A 21,448-nucleotide genomic window follows, 5' to 3' on the forward strand; every position below is an offset into this window, starting at 1 on the left:
CTATCCGAGAACCTTCTTCCTCCCCACTTCCTTTTCAACTTCCTTTAATGTGTTGTATTCCCCATTAAAAATTTAAGTTTCTTGAGAGTAGTGACTTTCTTCTTGCTTGTATTTGTATTCCCTGGGCTTACTAAAGTGCCTGGCATAGAGTAAGAGCTTAAGAAAAGCTTGCTAACTTATTATATATAAACTATTAAAGTTTAAAGCCACACTAAGATGTTGTAATGTAATGCCAAGGAAAAGCAACTTCCCAAGGTTCAAAATACCAGCATAGGTGCTCTCCATTTTATTCAGTGACAAATTAAGAACAGAGAAGATCAAAATATGACATCATTCAAAATACAGCATTTACTAAGTATGATTAAATAATCTCCAAGTACTACCCCACCCCAGGACCTTACATTCATTCAATCAATTACAAAGTCGCAGTTCTAAATACTACTCCACCCCTAGGCTGTACCTTCATTTAGTCTATCACAAAGCCCCTCTTCTCAAATGGAGATTAGTTTCCAATCATAAGTAAAGTACATTCATTTGTTCAATCATAGAACACAAAAAGGTCAAAAGTTCCCCACCCCTGCATCACAATTGAATCTACCCCAGAGTTACAACAAGTTTAAGCACAGCACTTAATACCCAAATGGAGGTCTTTTCTTCATCTTGACACTAGGCAAGTTCTCAGCAATCTTTGTTCCTGGGGAGACAAAGCTTAGCAAGGCCACAAGATACATTGCCAGTCTTTTCATTAATTCATCCTGTCTGCAGAACAGTCCTAGGACCCCTGAAAACATTAGCAAAACCCTCTCCCAGGATTTCTGTAAACATACAACAAGAAAATCCTTCTTCAGGGCTTCTGAACCAACAGAAAGGTTCCCAGACTCCTGCAACAACAGCACTGTCCTTCACCAGTGGACAGTATTCACTCTGTCTGCAGGACAGTCTCAGTAGCTCTTAACCAACAGCCAGGTTCCAGAACTTCTTCAACAACAGGACGGTCTTTCACCAGTGGACAAATCTGGCAAAACAACATCAAGACAGACAAAGTACCAGCAAAACAGCCATGTCTCCTCAGTCCTCGGAAGCTCCAGGGGCAGGTCTCAAAAGTCCAGGGCAATTCAAAGTGGCCCTCAGCAATCCTCTCAGTCTCTCTCTGCCTCTACCAGGGTGCTGCTTCCAAAAAGTTCTTCTGCCTCTCTCCTGTGTCTTTCCAAATCTATGTCACCAGCTCCTCCCAGTTCAGCACTCTCTTTTCACATCAACAAGTCCATCCCACAGGTGGGATTAACAAGCTCTGGGTTTTAACACAATCAATTTGAAAACCAAGCCAATAAAGGGGGATCTTTATATTCCATTACTATCACAGATGTCTGTGACACTATGTATATAATTATAAATTGTTTATATATTTTGGATAATAAACTCTTATGAGAGCACTTAGATAAAAAGGTTTTTTTTTTCCTATTCTATCATTTCCCTTTTTATCCTAGGTAGATTAATTTTGTTTCTATGAAAGCTTTTCAGGTTTCATGTAATCAAAGTTATCTACTTTATCTTTGTTAAGTGCTGCTATCCCTTGTCTGGTTAAGAATAATACATTTCTTACCCACAGATATGAGAGGTATATGATCTGATTCACTTCTAATTATTTTTAATATATAATCTCTAAACATTAGGGAGGCCAGAACTAAAGAATACCTTGAGGGTCAAATCTGTGTAAAATTGACCTAGTGAATTTTTTTATTCTTAAATCAAAGAAAAGAGATAGGATGAAAAGGTTTACTTAAAAGAAAAATTAGGATAAACCTTTCACATCAAATGATGTGACTGGTACTTCTAGTGTTAATATTAAAGTAACTTATCCATTTAGAATGCATTAAGGAATACAGTGAATGGTCTATGCCCAATTTCTGCCAGATTGCTGTTCCATTTTCCTCAAAGTCATTCTTAAAACAATATTGTTGTTATTGTATACAGTGTTCTCTTGTTTCTCATTCTGCTCTTCATCATTTCATGCAAGTCTTTCAATGTTTTTTGAAGATCATTGAGTTCATCTTTTCTTATAGCACAGTAGTATTCCATCATAATCATATACCACAACTTGTTTAACCATTCCAATTTTCCCAGTAGTTTTTAGCAAATGGGATTTTTCCCTAAGTAATTTAGCCATTCCGGTTTATCAAACAGTATGTAGTAGAGTTCCACTGCCTTTGTTTTTCCCTTATCTAGTCTGTTCCTTTAATCTACCTCTCTATTTTTCAAACTAATAGCAGACGGTTTTGATGAGTTCTGCTTTCTTTTTTTTTTATTTTCTTTTTTTTTATTTAGCTTTTTGGAGGGCAATTGGGGTTAAGTGACTTGCCCAAGGTCACATGGCTAGTTTTGTGTTAAGTGTCTGAGATCACATTTGAACTCAGGTCCTCCTGACTCCAGGGCTGATGCTTTATTCACTGTGCCACCTAGCCACCCCGATGGTTTTGCTTTCTAATACAATTTGAGATCTCAAAGTGCTTGCCCTCTTTGTTCTGACCTCTTTTCATTATTTCCCTATTTTAGAATTTTTATTTTTCCAAAGGAATTTTGATATTATTTTACCAAGATCTGCAAAGTATCCTTTTGATAAGGTAATTGTTATAGCATTAAAACATAAATTAACCTTGACAGTACTGTCATTTTTATTACATTGGCATCGCCCAACCATAAACACTGAATATTCTCTCAGCTATTTAAATGGTTCCTTATTTCTTTAAAAAGCACTTTGCAACCGAGTCCAAATAAGTATTTTCTGTCTGTTCCCATATATTGAACAGAATTTCCCTATTATAGCCTCTTGAATTTTGTTATTATAATATAGACCTGCTGTTCATTTTTAAGGATTTATTTTATAACTGAAACTTGGCTGAAGCTATTTTCTCAATTAGCATCTTTGCTGATTACCTAAGATTTTCTAAGTAAACCATCATATCATCAGTAAAATAAATGCAGTTTTGTCTCTTCTTTTTCTTCTCTTATTTCTAGTAATAGCATTTCCAGAACTATATGAAATAATATGGACAGAATGGGAATTCTTACTTTAATCCAGTACTGGGAAAGTCTCTAATATATCTCCATTGCATATGACTGTCCCTCCTCCATTGAATCCCTATCCCCCTTATCATATTACCGATTATGCCCTATCAAACCTCAGTCTTGGATCACTTCCACCATTTGTTGCCTTCTTGCCTACAAACGTGCTGCTGAATGAAGATCAAGAAAATTATAGTTGTTTTCCCGGGCTTCACTACAAATTTATGTTACATAATTTCAATATATCCTCACTGCTGCTATGCAATCCTACTATACCTCCCTTATCAACTCATTATCCCACTCTCCACAGTGGCCCTTCTAAAACATTTCATCTCTCCTCAAACCTCTAATGGCTTATCCTCCCCACACTCTCTCAGCTAAGAACTTTGCCTCATATGTAACAAAAAGAAACTGAGGTCATTCGCCATCAACTCCCTTTTCTTCCCTCTTCTCCTCTCCTATCACTCAGGTACCTTTTTTTCATTATCTCTTCCTTCACCCCTATCTCACATAAAGTGACTTTACAGCTAACCTCTCTACTTATTCAAGTGATCCCATTCTATCCCATCTCCTCCAAAATATTGTCCCCATCTATCATCTCCTCTCTTTCATTTATTTATTTTTTTTTTATTTTTTGCCTTTTGGAGGGCAACTGGGGTTAAGTAACTTGCCCAAGGTTATATGGCTAGTTTTTCTGTGTGGGTGTTAAGTGTCTGAGGCCGGAACTGAACTCGGATTCTCCTGACTCCAGGCCGGAGCTTTATTTACTGGGCCACCTAGCCGCCCCTCTTTCATTTATTTTTAATCTTTCCCTCTCACATGGCTCATTTCCTACTGCCTAAAAACATGTTCATGTCTCTTCCATTCTGAAAAAACCCTCATGTAATCTTTCTGCTCTTGCCAACTATTGTCCTATATCTCTTCTGCCTTTTGTAGCTAATTCCTTGAAAAGGCCACCTATAATAGGAGCCTCCACTTTTTCTCTTCTCACTTTCTTCTTTACTTCCTACATAATTTGGCTTCCAACCTTATCATTGCACTAAAACTGTTCTCTCCAAAGTTACTATTGATCTCTCCTGCCAAATTAATGACCTTTTCTCAATCCTCATTCTCCTTAATCTCTTTATGATTTTTGACACTATCCCTCCTCCTTAATACTCTCATCTCTTTAGGTTCTCAGAATACCACCCCTCCTCTTGGTTCTCCTCCTCTCTGAACACTCCTACTCTATTTCCTTAATCCCACTCCAGATCACACCCTCTAACCATAGGTGTTCCTTTGGGTTCTGTCCGGGCTCTCCTCACTTCTCATTTTATATTACTTCCCTTGGTGATCCCATCAGATCTCTGGGGACTGAATTACCATTTCTATGCTGTAGATTCTCAAATCTACCTTTCCTGACACAATCTCTCTGCTGACCTCCAATCTTAAACTCGATGTCCAGGAGACATTTTAAACTCAATATATCCAAAACAGAACTCATTATCTTTCCACCTAAACCCTAACCCCTCTCCTGTTGCTGTTGTTTAGTCATTTCAGTTACTCTTTGTGACCCCACTTCAGGTATTCTTGACAAAGATATTGGAGTGGTTTGCCATTCCTTCTCCAGCTCATCTGACAGATGAGGAAACTGAAGTAAAACAGGGTTAAATGACTTGCTCAGGGTCACACACTTAGTAAGTGGTCAGATTTGAACTCAGGAAGATGAGTCTTTCTTACTCCAGGCTTGGCACTCTAACCACTGTGACACCTAGCTGCCATCACCCCTCAGGCTCACAACGTAGGAGTCATCCTGGATTCCTCACTATGTCTCACACATACAGCATACCCTCCCCCCTCCCCCATTCCAAGTTATTGCCAAGATATTCTATCTATACTGGTTTTAACTCTGCAACCTCTCTTGAACACATCCTCTTCTCTCTTTGGACACTGCCACCACTCTAATATAGGCCCGTATCACCTCACACCTGGATTACTGCAACAGCTAGCAGGTAAGTGTGCCTGCCTCAAATATCTTCTCCCCATACCAATCTATCCTCCATTCAGCTACTAAAGTGATTTTCTTAAAATGTAGATCTGCTCATGTCACACATACCCCTACTCCTTCACCCCCATTCAGTAAACTCCAGTGGCTTCATTGCCTCGGGGAGTAAATGCAAAAGGCTGTCCTTGGCATTCAAAATCTTTTATAACCTAGCCCCTTCCTACCTTCCCAGGCTTCTTACACCTTAATCCCCAATATGTACTGTTTGATCCTATGACACTATTCCTGGCTCTTGCAGGAATAAGACACTCTAGCTCTCAGCTCCAGGCATTCTCTCAGTCTCCATGCCTGGAATGTGCTTCCTCCTCTGTTCTGACCACTTATCTCCGGGTCTTCCCTCAAGCTGCAACTAAAATTCCACCTTTTACAGGAAGCCTTTCCCAACCCATCTTAATTCCAGTGCCTTTCTTCTGTTAATTTCTATTTATCCTGTAGATGGCTTGCTTTATATGTATTTGTTTGCATATTTTTTCTCTAATTAGACTGGGCCCCTTTTGATGGCAGGAACTATCTTTTGCCTCTTTTTGTATCTCCAGTCAGTGCCTGGCACATAGAAGGCACTTAAATAAATATTTATTGATTGACTGATTTTATGAAATTAAAAAAATGAATTTCTACAGCTATAAAGTTGAGGGTTCATTTATTCACTCACTTCTTTCTTTTTGGCATGAGTGGGTGTTGTACTTTGTCAAAGACGTTTTTTCCATATCTATTAAGACAGTCTTGTGGTTTTGGATGCTTTCATTTTTAATATGACTGTTATTTGTTTTCCTGACGATGAAATATTTGTGTATGCCTGTTATAAATCCAACATGGTCACAATGAATGATTTCTTGGATAAACTGCTGTAGCCTATTTGACAGAATTTTATTTCAAAAATTTTAACATAGTTCTCCTTCTGTGCTTTATACTTGTTTAGGTATCAGAACTATGCGTGCTTCATAAAAGGATTCTGGCAGGGTATTTTCTCAATTTTTGAAAATAATTTGCATAGTATGGGTACTAAATGTTATTTAGAAGTTTAACAGAAATCTCCCGTGATTTTATTAGGACCGAGAGTTCTTTCTTTGGTAGTTCCTTTCTAGCTAGTTCTATTTTCTTTCCTGAAATTGGGTTAAGATATCTAATTGGTCTTCTATTAGTTTGGGTATTTTATATTTTTGATGGTATTCTTCTTTTTCTTTTGTGTTCTCAATGTTGTTAGTATATAACTATACATACTAGGTTCTGATAATTCTTTTTGTTTTGTTTTGTTGTGACTTCATCTTGTTCATCTGCTTTTTTGTTGATTTCCTGATCTCTTTTTAAACAGACCAGCTGAAGTTTTAGCCATTTTATTAGTCATTTCTAAGAACCAGATTTTGGTTTTATTTATCATTTCTATGTTGGGTGGGGGTTTTTTGAGTGGAGGGTTTCCACTTATCTATTTCTGCTCCAATTTTTAATATCTCCCATTTTGTGCTTTTTAAAAGTTTGCTTTCAAATTTTTTATACATATTCAGTTCATTAATCTTCTCATTTTCTATTTTGTTAATGTATGTTTATAGGGATATAATTTTTCCCTTGAAGCCTGTTTTAGCTGACTCCCAGAACTTCTGGTATGTTGTTTCATAATAATATCTAATATTTATAAAAGGTTTACTATGTGCCAGGTACACTGCTAAGTGCTTTACGATTATATCTCATTTGATCTCCTCAACAACCCTGGGAGGTAAGTAGGTGCTAATTATTAATTCCTGTTTCACAGATGAGGAAACTGAGACATAGATTAAATGACTTGCCCAGGGTCACAAAGCTACTAAGTGTCTGAGGTGATATTTGAACTCAAGTGCTTCTAACTCCAGGCCCAGTGTTCTATGTACTGTGCCTTTCTTTCACATAACTGTTCCTATAATTTGTCCTTTGACCCCACTCATTATTTAGGATATACTGTTAAGTATCCATTTTGTTTGTGTTCCCTAATCCAAGTACTATTTTTATTGCATTAGAGTCTGAAAAGGACAGGTTTACTATTTCTGCTTTTTTACATTTGTTTACAATTTCTTTGTATCCTAATACATAGTTTTCATAAAAGTTGAAAGAACTACACATAATATTTAGATGTCATAAATCTTTTAGTTCTAGTGTCACCAGCACTTTGTTCAGTTCTATAGTTTCCTCATTGCTTATCTTTTTATTTATGTTTATCCAAAACTAAGTGAGAGTGAAAGAGAGACAGACAGACAGACTGTTATACTGCCACTGTTTTATATTTCTATTATCGTCTTCTGTTCAATTTTCCTTAGTGAAATTTGTTTCTTTGGGTCCTTTCAGCAAACTGTAGTTTCCTTATTTATCCTTTTTTGTGTTGTAAATATTTGTTTTTGTTCTGTCTGATAATATGATTGCAACTCTCCCTATTTTAGATTCACTTGACATAAAGTAATTTTTTTCCAGTTCCTCATCCTTATTCTAGTTATAGCTTTCTTTTTTAAAACATCTTTCTTGTAAGGGTTTCTTCCCCCTTATCCAATCTGTCACTCTTTTTCACTTTATTTGACTGTTTAAACCATTCACATTTAAAGTTAAGAGAGTTAGCTCTATATTTTCTTCCATTTGTTTCTAATTTTTCTCCTCTCTTCCTCTGTAAAGATGGTACTATGGCTCAACTTATTTTGGCTTAATCTACTTTAACGCAACCTTATTCCCACTGGCTCTTTTCATCTTCAAATTACTTTGTTACCCTTCTCCCTACTTTTGAGATTTTGCTTAACTTATTAACCCCCTTTTTTTTCTCTTTTTATATCTTTTTTATATCTATATCTATGTTATATCTATTTATATCTAATTCTTCCTCTTTCAAGTAAATTTTCCTCACCTTTTCTCCCCTTCAACCTGTTTTACTCATTAATTTAAAAAGTTTTTTTCTGTACCTTTATTTAAAAAGTATTTCTTCCCCTTATTCACCTTAATATTTCTCTCTATTATGGAGTTTTTCTTTTGATTCATGGTGCTTATATTTACTTAGTGCCTCTTTAGGTTCTGTGTTTCTAATGGAATTAAAACTTCTATTTGGGTTCCTTATTCTAAATAGCTTACATATTGTAGCTTTGTAGATCTTGCCCCCAGCTAATTTTATTCTATTGTGTCTCATTGGTGGAAATACCAATTCTTAGGTTATGGAGAAGATGGTGCTCCACTCTTTAGGATTTTCCTATGTCCCTGACTGGGTAGTTTATTATCAAACTTTGCCTGCCCCAGACTAATTTTTTTCACTCATTTTCCTTGAAATCTTCTCCCTAGGTTCATACAAAGTAATAAAATCAAAAACAGTGCTAAATGGGTCAACTACAAACCTCAAATGGGCCCTCACTGCTATAAGGCAATTCTTTCACTAATTGATTCACTATACTACTTACCACAATGACTTTTCCAAACCTCTTCACCTTTCCTCAAACTTCCCACAGCTCACCCTCCTATAGTCTCTCAGCTGAGAACCTTGCCTCATATTTACTGAAAAAACTGAGGTCATTCAGAATGCTCCCTTTTCTCCCCAGTTTCATCTCACATTGCTCATATGCATTCTACCAACATCTCCTTATTAACTTCTGTCTCTTCATTCTCTCACCCCTCCATATCCAATCTCTTACCAGGGTTCACCCATTTTACTTTTCTAACACCTCTGGCATCTACCCCCATCTATGTGTACACACACATGTATACACACACACACACACACACACACACACACACCTGTCTACAACCCCAGTGCAAGCCCTTATCACCATACATCTGGACTACTGCAAGTCTCCTGGTCTACCTCCAAGAAGTCCCTCCCCATTCCAATGAATCCGCCACTCAGCTGTCAAAGTGATCTTCCTAAAGCACAGCTCTAACAATGTCTCTCCCCTACTCAATGAATTCTACTGACTCTTAATCACAATATAAAATCTTGTGTGTCTTTCAAAGTCCTTTATAATCTGCCCAATCTCCCCCACACACACATACACCCCTTTTCAGTCTTCCTACGCATTATTCTCCCCTTCCTTCTCAACCACATACTCTGTGATCCAGTGAGACAGATGTCCTTAATAATACTCAAAAGAAGATGTTAGATCTCCTGACTCGGCATTGTCATTGACAGGCCTCCATTCCCTCCCCTCCTGGCTTCCCTGGTTTCCTTCAAATCTCAGCTAAAATTCCACCTTCTACAGAAAGATCTTCTAGTACTTTTCTTCTGTTGATTATTACTAATTTATCCTTTCTGTTCCTTGATTCTTTGGCTGAGCTTCCTTGTAGTACAGAGCACTATCATATTGCCATCCTAGTCTGACCAACTGTATGCCTTTTGGCTTCCAGACACTGGGAGAGCACTGCAGATGGGGTGGGGCTGAGTCTTGTTGCAAACCTGTTTAAGTCAGTTTGTGCAGTCCAGCTGCATGAGTACTATGAATAGTGAGGAAGACAGCAAAAAGAAAAGAGTACCTTAAGGGTTAGGGATTAGCCTTCTCTGCTGTTACTTCATTGATTTGCTACCTTATTAGGATTTTTAGAGTCGTAGATTGTAGAAACAACAGAAATTTTGTTATCCCTTTGCATATAACTTCTATTTTGGAGAGATCCTCAAGTTTTGAATGAAATGGCTAGTCCTCTTAACTTGCTGGTTATATGAAACATGATTCTATATGGTTTTAAAATAGTATTGTCCATCTACTTTTTGGTGTGTCTGTGTGTGTGTGTGCGTGCGTGCGTGTGTGTGTGTGTTTAAACTATATAATCATGTAAGTGGTAGGAGAAATGGAAAGAGCTGTCATGAAATCCAACAATGACAATGTTCTTCAGCTCCAAAATGGTTGGGAAATGCTATCATAGATAAGAAAAGTGAAAGTTGCATTTGAAGGGGGAATAACTGTAGATAAGGATATTAAATCATGATCCCCACCTCTCACCCACTGTTTCTCAATATAACATCCTACCTAGTGAGTGAAGATCAGAAAAAAAGAAGGTAGCAAAAAAATTTTTTTTTAATTTTGAGGAAAGGTGGAGGTAGAATAAGATCATCTTTTCCTGATGGACTGAAAGCACAGGTTAACACAGATTTTATTACTACCTATTTAGCAGTCAGAAATGACCATAATTTAGCTTATTTAACACCTAATAACAGCTCCCAAACCATGAGAACATTGTGTTAGAAATAGGAAATAGAAGGACTTAATCACAACAGCTTGGATTTTTCTGTATTTACCAATGAAATTTTGAATTAAATGGGTTTATCTGGTTCCCTATCCCCCCTTTGCTTCATGGAGCTCTTAAGTCTTAGAGGTGTCATACAAAATAATCAGCAGAAAGTAGATTTGCACTGAACATATACTTGTCTTGAATAATTCAATTTCACCCTTCTTTTAGGGAAAGGGAAAGAGAAGAAAACATCATCATTTTTAGGGAAAGAGACACAAAAATGATGCTACCACCTATCCTCTGAAACTCTTAGTTACCCAAAGCACAAAGGGCACATTCATATACATCTACAACCCTATTCTATTGTTGAAAAAGATTTTACTTTGTAAAATCCCAGTTCCCAGTATCAGTAAGAACACATGACTTACAATCACTATGTCACACATACACACTGCAGGTAATTCTCCATTCACTAACCCATATGCTCCATGTTCTCAATTCCTTTTCAAAAGCACCAATTTAATGATGTATCTTTAAAAAGAAAAAATTATCCATTTTTGTAAGCAAAAATTAGTATTAAAGACAGTATTTCATAGCAACATAGTCAATACATACACACATCGTGATGCCATTTCTTTGGTTCTTAAATGATGGTATCTGTTCACTTACTAAGTCAATTAATTCAATCATCTGGTCACAATAGGATAAATTAGCCAGGTTCATTATGTGAATGCAGAGTTTCACCTACCTATGTGTATATTGCTACTTAAAAAGACCACTCCACTCCTCAGAGGGCTCCTTTAAGATAGAACTTCCTTCTTGTAGAGCCACTCCAGGTAGTGTGAGATAATAGTGCCCCATCCCTAGTGGACACACAATATTAGATTAAGGGGATTCTAGGTTCTCAAAGGCTATTCCAGCAGACTTGCAAATTCTTACAGGTTCAACCAAGCTGGAAATCAGTCTAGATTCAGTGTGCCTGCTTTCTGAAAAGTAGGCTTGCAAAGAAAAAGGTAATCACACAAGAAAGTTGACCATCAGGATTTATCTCTTGTCTCAATTTTTAGCCATGGCAACATATGAAATGTGAGGCGGTACAATCTGCATCAGTGCAGAGAAATTATTTTCACAACCCTATGAGGTGGAAAAAATATTACTTCACCTATTTTACAGAAGAGGAAACAGACCGAGTGAATAAGTGACTAACCCAAGACCATGTAGCTCATAAAAATAGAACCAGAACTCCAAGACAAATGGCCTTTCCCCTTCATTCCGCTTGCCTTTATAGATGAGGATGATAAATCAAGACCCCCATCTCCTACCTATTATTATGTTATCCATTTTTATGCCCAGGCAGAAATTTCTAGGCAGTCAAAAAGATCCCCACATCCACATCAGGGACTCTGCCATTAGTCCTTTTTTCCTCCCTCTTCCCTACTATCAACAACTTCCACATCCAAAGATCTCAAGGATTTGGAAAAAAGTTTGGGGACTCTCTCCTAAGAACTCTAAGTGATTCATGCCATCAATTTCAACCTCCTCAAAAGAAATTCTGAAGTCACAATACAGACAGATTTTAATTTCATCTCTTGTTCACTCTCTGAAAGAGGCAATAATGTAGAATAAAATGGTTCAAAGGACCAAAGTAAAACGCAAAAACTAAGAGCCACAAACTGAATAAGCAGCCAATGAAACATTTCCATTTGACTAATTCTTGATGCTACAATGCCTAAAGGAGGGAGAGATATAATGTTCATCAAAGCCCTTCAGAAGTTATACCAATAAAAAACTCACCTTCAGTCTCTTCAGCAACCATTGCATGAGGCCCTGTTGGGCAGCTTCTGTACACATTTCTGGTCGGAACTCAGCCATATTTTCTACAATGGCTGAAAGAAGAGAGAAACCAATCATATGTAAAAGTAATTTTGCTTTTACTAATAAGTACACTAACTCACTGTAATAATCATGTCTTTCTTTTTCTAGTTCCCTGCACCCCTCCCTGACAGAAAGATACTGTAGGGATTTTTACCTGATCCATAATATTCCTAAGGGTTTTTGGATTTTTTTAAAGACCAGCTACATTTTTAGCCAAGCTTCACAGACTTGGAAGAAATGTAAGTCAAAAAAAATTAAGTATGTAATAAATACTGTGGGGGGGGGAGGGGAACTGTGCTAACAGAGAGCATGGCTTTAGTTCAGAAAAGACTTTCCTTTCTTTCATGAGCCCAATTCAAGATCTTCAGTATAATACAGGGTGTCACCAGAAACTACAAAGTAGTCAAAAGTAAGAGTCTATGAGTAGGTAATAAAGTCTTACCACTGGTCTAATTGGTCTCCTTCTAATTCCTTCTCTTTGCATCATTAAGAAACAAGATTAAATGAAAGAAAAATAAAATCTTCCTCACTAACTAAAACAATTTTTTTGTACAAATGGAAGGAGAGAATAGTGAGTTGAGGGGATATCAGGCACACACCTGTAAATATTGATAGGCTTGCTATTTCTAAAGTGCCACTTAAAAATTCTCATTTTTAAATACTTATCTGATGGGCATCTGAAAGATCACTGAGGCAGTCACCTACTTTTTCTACCATCTTTCTGAATCCTACATACATACCTGTCAGAAATTAAACTATGGAAGAGCAAAAAAAAAAAAAGGTAAAAGTACAGCCTGGGGTTGGGAGGGGGAGGATGGTGGGTTGGTGAGAGGAGGAAGTTTTGAGTTACAAGAGAGAAATAAGGCAAGACAAGAGAAGGCTAAGAAAATTCATTCGATCGCTAGCTGTGTAACCTTGGGCCAAATTACTTCAGATTATTCCTATAGTTCTCTCTCATTATGTGAGACTTAGGAGAACTCCAGCAGTGGCTTCTCCAGTGACGGAAAGGGGGATGTCACTCCCAAAATGTGGCATTTGGCACCAGCATTTCTGTTTTCTCCTCCTTTCTTGTTGGATGGAAAAGAAAAATCAATCCATTAAGTTGCAGTTTCCCTGTCTTTAACATTTCATCTTCTGTCACGAAAACACTTTGTGTTCACTATTTCTATAAAAATTCACTTTATTTCCAGTGAATCTACTTTAGCCAAAATTTTAGCATGTCTTTTTGGATTACATTCTCAGGAAAGTAGAGCTAATAAGGAAACAAAAAAGATTATCTAATCCAGTTATCTTATTTTACAGATGAGGAAACTAAGGCCCCAAAAGGGGGAGTGACTTGTACAAGGTCACAAAGCTAGTGAGTAACAGAACTGGGACTAGAACCCATGGGCTCTGACTATCATCAAACTGCTCTTTTAACAGTGCCCACCAATTATTACTGCCAGGATCATTTTAGGATTGTTATCCTGATAAAATTCTCCAGTGAGGTAGAACACAGCAAAAACCAAAAGTTAATTCTGTCCAGAAACAACTACAACAAATCCCTGCATTTCCATATTGTAATACTCTCCTTTCACTTACTCTCACAACTCTGCAACTTCTTTAAAATAATCCCTACTGAGAGATTCTGAAACTACAAGAGAAATCAGTTACAAGCACAAAGGAGGAAAATAAAAACCTAATTTCATCAAAATTTCTGCTTCCCTGGGGTCTCATTTATTTCTCAGGCTCTGGTTATGGGTCATCTTTGTTTTTATAAGACAATCTGCAGTGATCAAGAGGAATACTTGAAAACTATTTTAAGTAAGCTTTAGTTTCAACATCTTTGCAAGGAGGAAGGATGTGAAAATTCAAGGAAAATGAGGATATATACTGCAAAGGAATCTCCTTAAATGAATACAAAAGAAAGAGGCAGACAAGTTAAAAGCAATATTTCAACTCCAAATTTGTGCAATAAACTATACATAAAGAAAGAAACACTGGAGGTTTTCTAAATAAAATGCCCTATAAAGGAGCATAACTGCTCAAAAGTTTGCCGTTCTAGTGAAGGGGAGTCAGAAGGAAAACCAATGTATTAAAGGAATAAAATCACAAAATGAATACTTTCCAAATCCCAAAATGTCACCCAGCAGAGTCCTTCCATCAAAACTGGAGTTTTCTTGGAGCAGGTCTACTGGAAGGAATCTATGATTTCAGTCTAGGAAGGTTACCTATTTAGTGGATTTCTGCTTTATTACCTGCAAGCTGAATCCAAGCTGCAGTTATATGAAATTTACACAAGGGCCTTTATTTCTGAAGAGGCAGTTTGGGAGCAGGAGGAAAAAACATCCGGCTGTTGACTCTATTATAGAGAAAACAAACAAAGCAAAGAGATAATATGTGTGCATCCCCTTACCCAGCGTGTTATGGACTCCATCCGCCTCTTCTTTCACGGATTCATCTAGTCGCTCTAAATTCTGAACAAGCAAAGCTGCCACCTGACCATCCACCTGCAAGAACCAGAAAGGAAGCAAAACAGACAAGATGGAAAAGACTCTGAAAAGACCCCCAAATGGATGACCATTTCTCCTTTGCCATGCCCTACCTAACCTAAAAGAATCCCTTCCCCATTCCCACACCCCTGTATTTTTCCCCAAGGAAAAACCTCAGGAAACTTCAGAGATTACCAAATAGATTTACAGCAGGACCAAGATGGAACCTTTGAGGTTAAGTAGTTAAACCCTCTCATTTTGCAGATGAGAAAACTGAGACCCAGCTAAGGTTAAGTGACATGCCCAGGACAGGAATGTGAACCCAGGTTCTCTTAATTCTTTCAAATGTACCAGGCTGCCTCCTCCACAGAAAGAGAATATCCTGTAAAGAGTGGGGAATGGAGAGCCATGCAACCTGGGCATGAAGCATCACCCTGTCCCTAACTAGGAGAGGAAACACTGAACAAGTCACTTCTCTTTTCTAGATATGCTTCTCTATCTATAAAATGAGGGTGCTGGACAAGAGGATATTCAAAATCCCTCGTTGCTCTGAGATTCTATGAATTCTTATGCTTTTCCACTTGACATCATAAATTATAACGGTCCTTAAGAAGATGAGAAATCTCCCGCAGGGTCACCTCCACCATCCTATTGGACCAGCGCTCTCCCTCTGGTAGCAATGCCAAAAGTGGATCTTCTCCAAACACTGTCCTCAAAAGGCTAGGTGCATTGTAGAAAGCATTCCTAACCTCTATAACTTTATCAGAACCTAATATGTAAATCCTTCATGAGCTTAATTGTATTTTAAGAATCCCTTTCATTTATTTGTTGAACAGGGAGCATATGTGTTAGTGAATTTAACTTTTGGTATTTGGCAAACTACCTTCACATCTGTTGTCACAAAACAACCCTTCCACATGGGTAGGAGGGAAGGTATGGTATTATTCTCATTTTATAGAAGAGGAAACTCTGGCTCAGACAGGTAAAGTCATAGATTATTAAACCATACAGCTAATTAATTGTTGAGTTGAGACTAGAACAAAGTTCTAATTCCTAGTGCAATGTTTTTCCCCTATACCAGGATACCTGTCTGTCTTCCCCGTTCAAGCTCTCTACTCAGCAAAACTGTCATTTACCACACCTGACAGAGAAGCAAATGGATAACTATTTAACTAGCCTTTTCCAGCCTTTCAATTTCTAGGGGCTGTGGTGTAGATTATAAACTCCTTGTGAGCAGGGTCCTTGTATTTTATGTTTCCAAAGATACAAATAGTTTACAGTACTTTACACCTTGTACGATGGGGTGCTTACTGACTTTTGCTGAATTGAACTAATTTCTTTTGATGACTTCCATGTTCCAGCATTTGCTAGGAGGGGCTTAAATTAGTTAATTTTGCTATTTCTTAGAGGCTAAGGAAGAATACAGATAAGGGAAAAGGCTAAAACTACTGATAAATATTACTGGTGAAAGAGTGAATTTTTACCTTTAGTTTCACTTTTTCCCATGTGTCTGATAACACTGAAATAAGTGTATAATGAGTGTTCAAACACAAAAAGAAAGATTATGAGATCATATAGATTTACAGCTGCAAAAGACATCTCATAGGTCATCTACTCCAAATGCTTCATTTTGGAGATAAGCAAATAAGATCAGAAATGTTAAGTGACTTTCCAAAGATCACAGAGGTAGTAAATACAATAGTGGAGATTCAAACCCAGGTTTCCTTTGACCCTACAGTGACACCCACAGTGCTGGTTCCACTACTTCTCTGAGCGGTTTTCACCTCTGATTGAGGATGTTAACACGCTGCTCTCAAACCTCATCATCCCGAATAAGACTAATAAAGTCTTCACTAAGCAAATAATGTTTGAGCTAGACAGAGACCTTCAAAGAACATGTAGGTCAGTGCTCAGATTTTTTAAAATAAAGAAAAATAATGAAGACTAATAAAGTATTCACTAAGCAAACCCAACACAATGTTTTTTTCTTAACTAATTGGATAGTTTTGGTATTTGAGAGGAGACAAAACAGAAAAACTTTGGGGGGAGGCAGGAAGGGAGGAGAATGAACCATATCAGTAGTTTCCCCGCCTAAATCACCTTGACTGACTTATAATCTCCCTGAACCCTGAAGCAGCAAATACTCCACCTCCACCAGGTATCACTCACTTGTCAGTTCTGTAAGCTGCCTCACTAGTTTCAATTCCTCAGTGCTGTTTTATCTGCATTTTTTCTCCCTCTTGATTCTTAGTTATGTCTTCTATCTCTACTGTCTAAAAAGTGATGGTGACAGTGACTGTGAAGGATACGTGGAAATCCCAGAGCTGCACTGTTATATGTATGATGGGAGTCACACTGGAGAAAAATCTTATTTCTTGTCATAAAAAGAGAACTTTTAACAGCCTGCTTTTCTGCACTTGCATTATGTAAAACTTTATGTTTAGTTGTGTTAAATTCAATTTTACCTGATTGCACTGGCAGGAAAGGAAAGTTAAAATGCATTTAGCTCAAAAGAATCCTTAGAAAAATAATTATTCTAGGTAAAGTCCTATAAATCTGCTGGTAAGCAGCACAAATTGGCATTCTATCCCACTCCTTTCATCCCTCTTGTCTACCTTCACCCCTATTTTGAGGAACTGTGGCTAAGTCTGATACTAAAAAACAAATCAGGCCTGGGAATTATGTCAAAAAGAAGGGAGTAATTCTGGTTTGCAAAATCAGGCTGAATTCAGTGAGAGTTATTCTGATAAGTTTACTGGTTATCTCCACTAGTTAACAGGTCTTCCAAATGACACTCCAGCAGCCTCCAATGAGACAAGAAGACAGTCAAATGACCTTTTCTATTTGTCCAAAAAGGGTGAGGAGATAAGAAGAAAAACAAAGTGGAATGACTTTGTATGAAGCATGGATGACCTAACAATGAGCTTTCTCACTTTCTCTTTCCTGTCTAGACAAAGGAAAAGCAAATTCTGGAGTCATGAAAGCTAGAATCATACAACGAAAGAGCTAGAAAGAGACCTTCAAAGAACATGCAGACCAGTGCTCAGATTTTTTAAAATAAAGAAACTGACCCCAAAGAGGGAAAAATCTCTTGCCCAAGATTATGAAGCAATCTATGGAATTTTTTAAAATTAGAATCTTGAGTAACTGTACAATTTTAAATATACTTATGTTTATACTAACTTGTAACCACTTAGAAATGTTAGTGGAAAGAGGCTGTCTGAAATAGGAAACAAATAGATAAATCACTCACTAGAAGCATCAGAGATGAAGGTAGTAAAGATTCTAAGAAAATCTCTCTTTTATTTTTATAATGTTCCTTATTCTTTCCCAGGAAAACAAATGTAATATACATCTCCTGGTTATGTGAAGAAATACTTGGTACTTCTTCGCTTTCAGAAATGGTTTTAGATTTCATCTGGGCTCATTGTAAGGCCATAGAGGAAGCTGATCAAGTCACTTTACCTCTCTTCACCTCAGTCTCCCCATAAGGGTGTTGGTACAGGCAACTTCTAAGTTCTCTCTAGGCTCTAAGTTTACGATCCCATGAACTTTTAAATGCTTAAGAAATAATGTCCTCACACAGTCTGAATATGTGGAGAAATTCAATAAGGTCACAAAGATACCTAAATCTCCTAACATGAGAGGTAGTGAGGTATAATAAAGCACTGTACACATAATCAAGAAAACGGGGTTCCATGAGCAGCTCACACTTGGAATATCTGTGTGACTATGAGCAAGTCATTTCACCTCCCTTTCCTCATCTGTAAATTAAGGCTGATAATATATCACCTTCCTTCAAAGGTTGCCAAGGAAGCATTTCACATTCCTTAAGGCAAAATAATAATAACAATAGCAGCAGCAGCAGTGGTTGATTAAAAAAAATGCAGGGGTCAGACTGAATGATCCTTTTCAGCTATAACAATTTATAGGTTTATAAATATATTTTGACTGACTGATGAATGAATTAATTTTGAAAAACTAATAACTTGTAAAATGTCTCTATAAAGTACTGACAAGTTTCTAAAACAATAGGTTTCCTCAGAACAGTCTGAAAAAAAAACCATTGATATAGATAGGAATTTCTAATTTTTTTCTTATTTAGGAACTTTTCAGTATCTTATATTGTTACTAGTGTTGGAGAAGTCTTCAAAGAACTCTAATACTGAAATAAACTTCCAAGATCATCTATTCCAACCTGTACCTGAGTAATAATTGCCTCTACAAATTTCTGACAAGCACTTATCCTGCATCCCCTGAAAGACTTCCAATAATGGGGAACGCACTGTCTCCCACAAAAGCAAATTTCACTTCTGGATAACTAATTTTTTTTTTTGGCAAGTTTTTCCTTATAGTCAAACTCTGCCTCTTTACATCTTCCACCCATTAGTTGTCTTCAGGGACAATGCAGAACAAGTCTAACCTCTTTTACCCAGGGTAGCCCTGCAAATATCTAAAGATGGCTATTTAATTTTGCTTTTGTGTAACCAAGATAAAAAACTAAAGGAACCCTGAGAATGCCAATACTGCACTCTTTCCCCCAACAGGGCTTTTCTATAGCTTATAATTTCCAACTGGGGAAAAGATAGAGGCAATAACTACAAACTGCATCTCACAATAAATCCTACCAGATGCCCTCTAGCTGCTGTTCATGCCATTTCATGACTTTGATATTGGCCCCAAATTAAAACTACAAAGAAATCAATGTCTTTTCAATATTAAAAACTCCTACAAAAGTTTCCCTATGATAAAGAACAAAAATGGGGAAACAGAAATAAATTTAAGCCTACCTTTCCCTAACACCCAAGTATTTATCAAATGGTTTCCACTAATACAGACAAGCAAATAATCTATCCTAATCCTGAAATTTTCAGTTCCTTGTGATACATATAAATCTCACTGGAATAAAGAGATTAGTGCCAAAATCTTAAAGATGATAATAATAATAAAAAATTAAAAGCTCCTAAGCAGGAGCTACCTAATGACTCCCCAGGCTACAGATGAACTGTTTCTTTCTAAGTGAACAATAAAATCTGCAAGATCCAGCTTTTGTTAGTGGTTTTGGCAACACGGAAAACAGAAAAGGGGCTTTTGTTCAAATGGCTGTTTTCAGGTCCATTTTTACAAGCAGCAGGCGGGCTACCTGCTCCTTTCTCCTCAATCCTTTTCATGCAACAACCTTCTAGGCAAAGGATGGTAATTAAAAACAGCACAGGGACTACGCAGGAAGATGCATTCAGGGCCACTGCAATTAACCTTTGGAAGGTAAGCCTGTGTGGATGACACCACAGGGACTTGATGGAAAAGCAAGTGCAGCTGCCTTCCCCCAACACCCCTCCAAACAAAAGCCCATCTGATTTCTTTTCTCTCAACACAATCATTCCAAAGCCCAATAAAAAAAACCCTGTGTTCTACAAACGTGGCCGGTCACTCCAGGAAGCAGCTAGAAAGAAAAATGGTCACAGGAATTTTCATCATACTCAATTGTTATTGGCTCTGCTGGACACCTCTTTCTATGTAAGATGCAGTTCTTCATACTGACTCAGTTCATGACCCTTCCACTCATTCCAAATACCAGGAACCAGAGTGCATGGGAAAAGTCTAGTATAAAGAGCAGAAGAGAAAAGGATTGGGTCAGGGAAGCTGACACTGTATCTGCTCAGTAAGAGAAGGACCTCAACCAAATCACCATTAATTGGAAGTTTTTTTGAAGAAGGCTAACCAGGAGAACCTACAGAAGAGAAAAAAACATCATGCCAAGAGTCCAGGGACCAGGATTCTGATACCTTTACCACTTAGCAGCTGTGTGACCCTACTCAGATTACTTAACCTCTGAGTTTCAGCTTCTTCATCTGCAAAACGATCATATATTGAGGCCCAGAAGGAACCTTAGAGTTCAGCAGGTCCAATTCCCTCATTTTTCTGATGAGGCTTAGGGAGGTTGAGGGCCTTGACCTAGGTCATCCAGTTGAAACATCAGAATGGAAACCAGAAGTCCTTTGACTTTAAATCCCTTACCTCACACAATGTCGTGAGAATAATGATGTTAGAACTAGAAGGGACTTTAGTGATAACAGCCCAATATCCTCCTTTTACAATGAGGAAAAATAAATTCTAGAGGTCTTGACTTGTCCAAGATCAAATAAGAAAGTACATAAGTCCCTACATGGCAAAGTGCTAGAAATCTCAATAATTTGTACTTCCATTCTCTTGGTATTTAGTAAAGCAGAGGTGTCAAACACATAACCCACTTCCCAGGAATACTCCAACCAAATTAAAATGTAATTGGAGGGATGGCTAGAACATATACTAGCTGTGTGACCTTGGGAAAGTCACTTAACCTCAACTGTCCTGCCTTTCTCCCTCCAAAAAGCAAAAAAAAAAAAAAAAAAAAAGGGAATTGGAAAATTTTTAACAAAATAAATAAAAATACAATGAAACACTGATAATGTTAATATGTGGTTTTTCTAAGTCAGCATGCACTTTCAGGATCCTTATGGATGGTTTCATGGCACCTGCTTCCAGTTGAGTTTGACACCACTGTAGCTGAGGACATTCTCAAGTTCAGTCTTGATAACCAGTTTAATTCCAAAGTATAGCCTCCTCCCCCTGATGAGGACACAATGCACACAGTCTACTGTCTCATAATCTGAGAACTGATCCACTCTAAAACCCCTTTGTTCTGGAAATAAGATTTCTATTAAAATAACCGTAAATTTTGGCACTATCCCAATGTTGAATCACCCTGAGCTTGAAATCAATTTAAACCCCCAAGTATTTAACTTCATCATTGACTGATTAAGAAAGTAGCAACAGTTACCAACTCATAAATGAAAGA

At 37.4% G+C, this 21,448-nt stretch overlaps 1 protein-coding gene across 3 annotated transcripts in view; it reads right to left on the bottom strand.

The window, feature by feature from the left end:
* The window catches only part of CTNNBL1 (catenin beta like 1), a 210,358-nt gene that overhangs the window by 109,767 nt on the left and 79,143 nt on the right, over positions 1-21,448 (bottom strand). For all 3 annotated transcript variants that reach the window (XM_069063520.1, XM_069063519.1, XM_069063518.1), the window contains exons 6-7: positions 14,535-14,628; positions 12,059-12,150 (exon numbers count right to left, since the gene is read on the bottom strand). In XM_069063520.1, the coding sequence (XP_068919621.1) occupies positions 12,059-12,150; positions 14,535-14,628 (186 nt within the window). The remainder of the gene's footprint in view (positions 1-12,058; positions 12,151-14,534; positions 14,629-21,448) is intronic.

Source organism: Petaurus breviceps, unplaced genomic scaffold, assembly GCF_028583685.1.
Source record: "Petaurus breviceps papuanus isolate PSGF00001 unplaced genomic scaffold, PetGlider_PUasm1.0 90591, whole genome shotgun sequence".
Taxonomy (NCBI): Eukaryota; Metazoa; Chordata; class Mammalia; order Diprotodontia; family Petauridae; genus Petaurus; species Petaurus breviceps.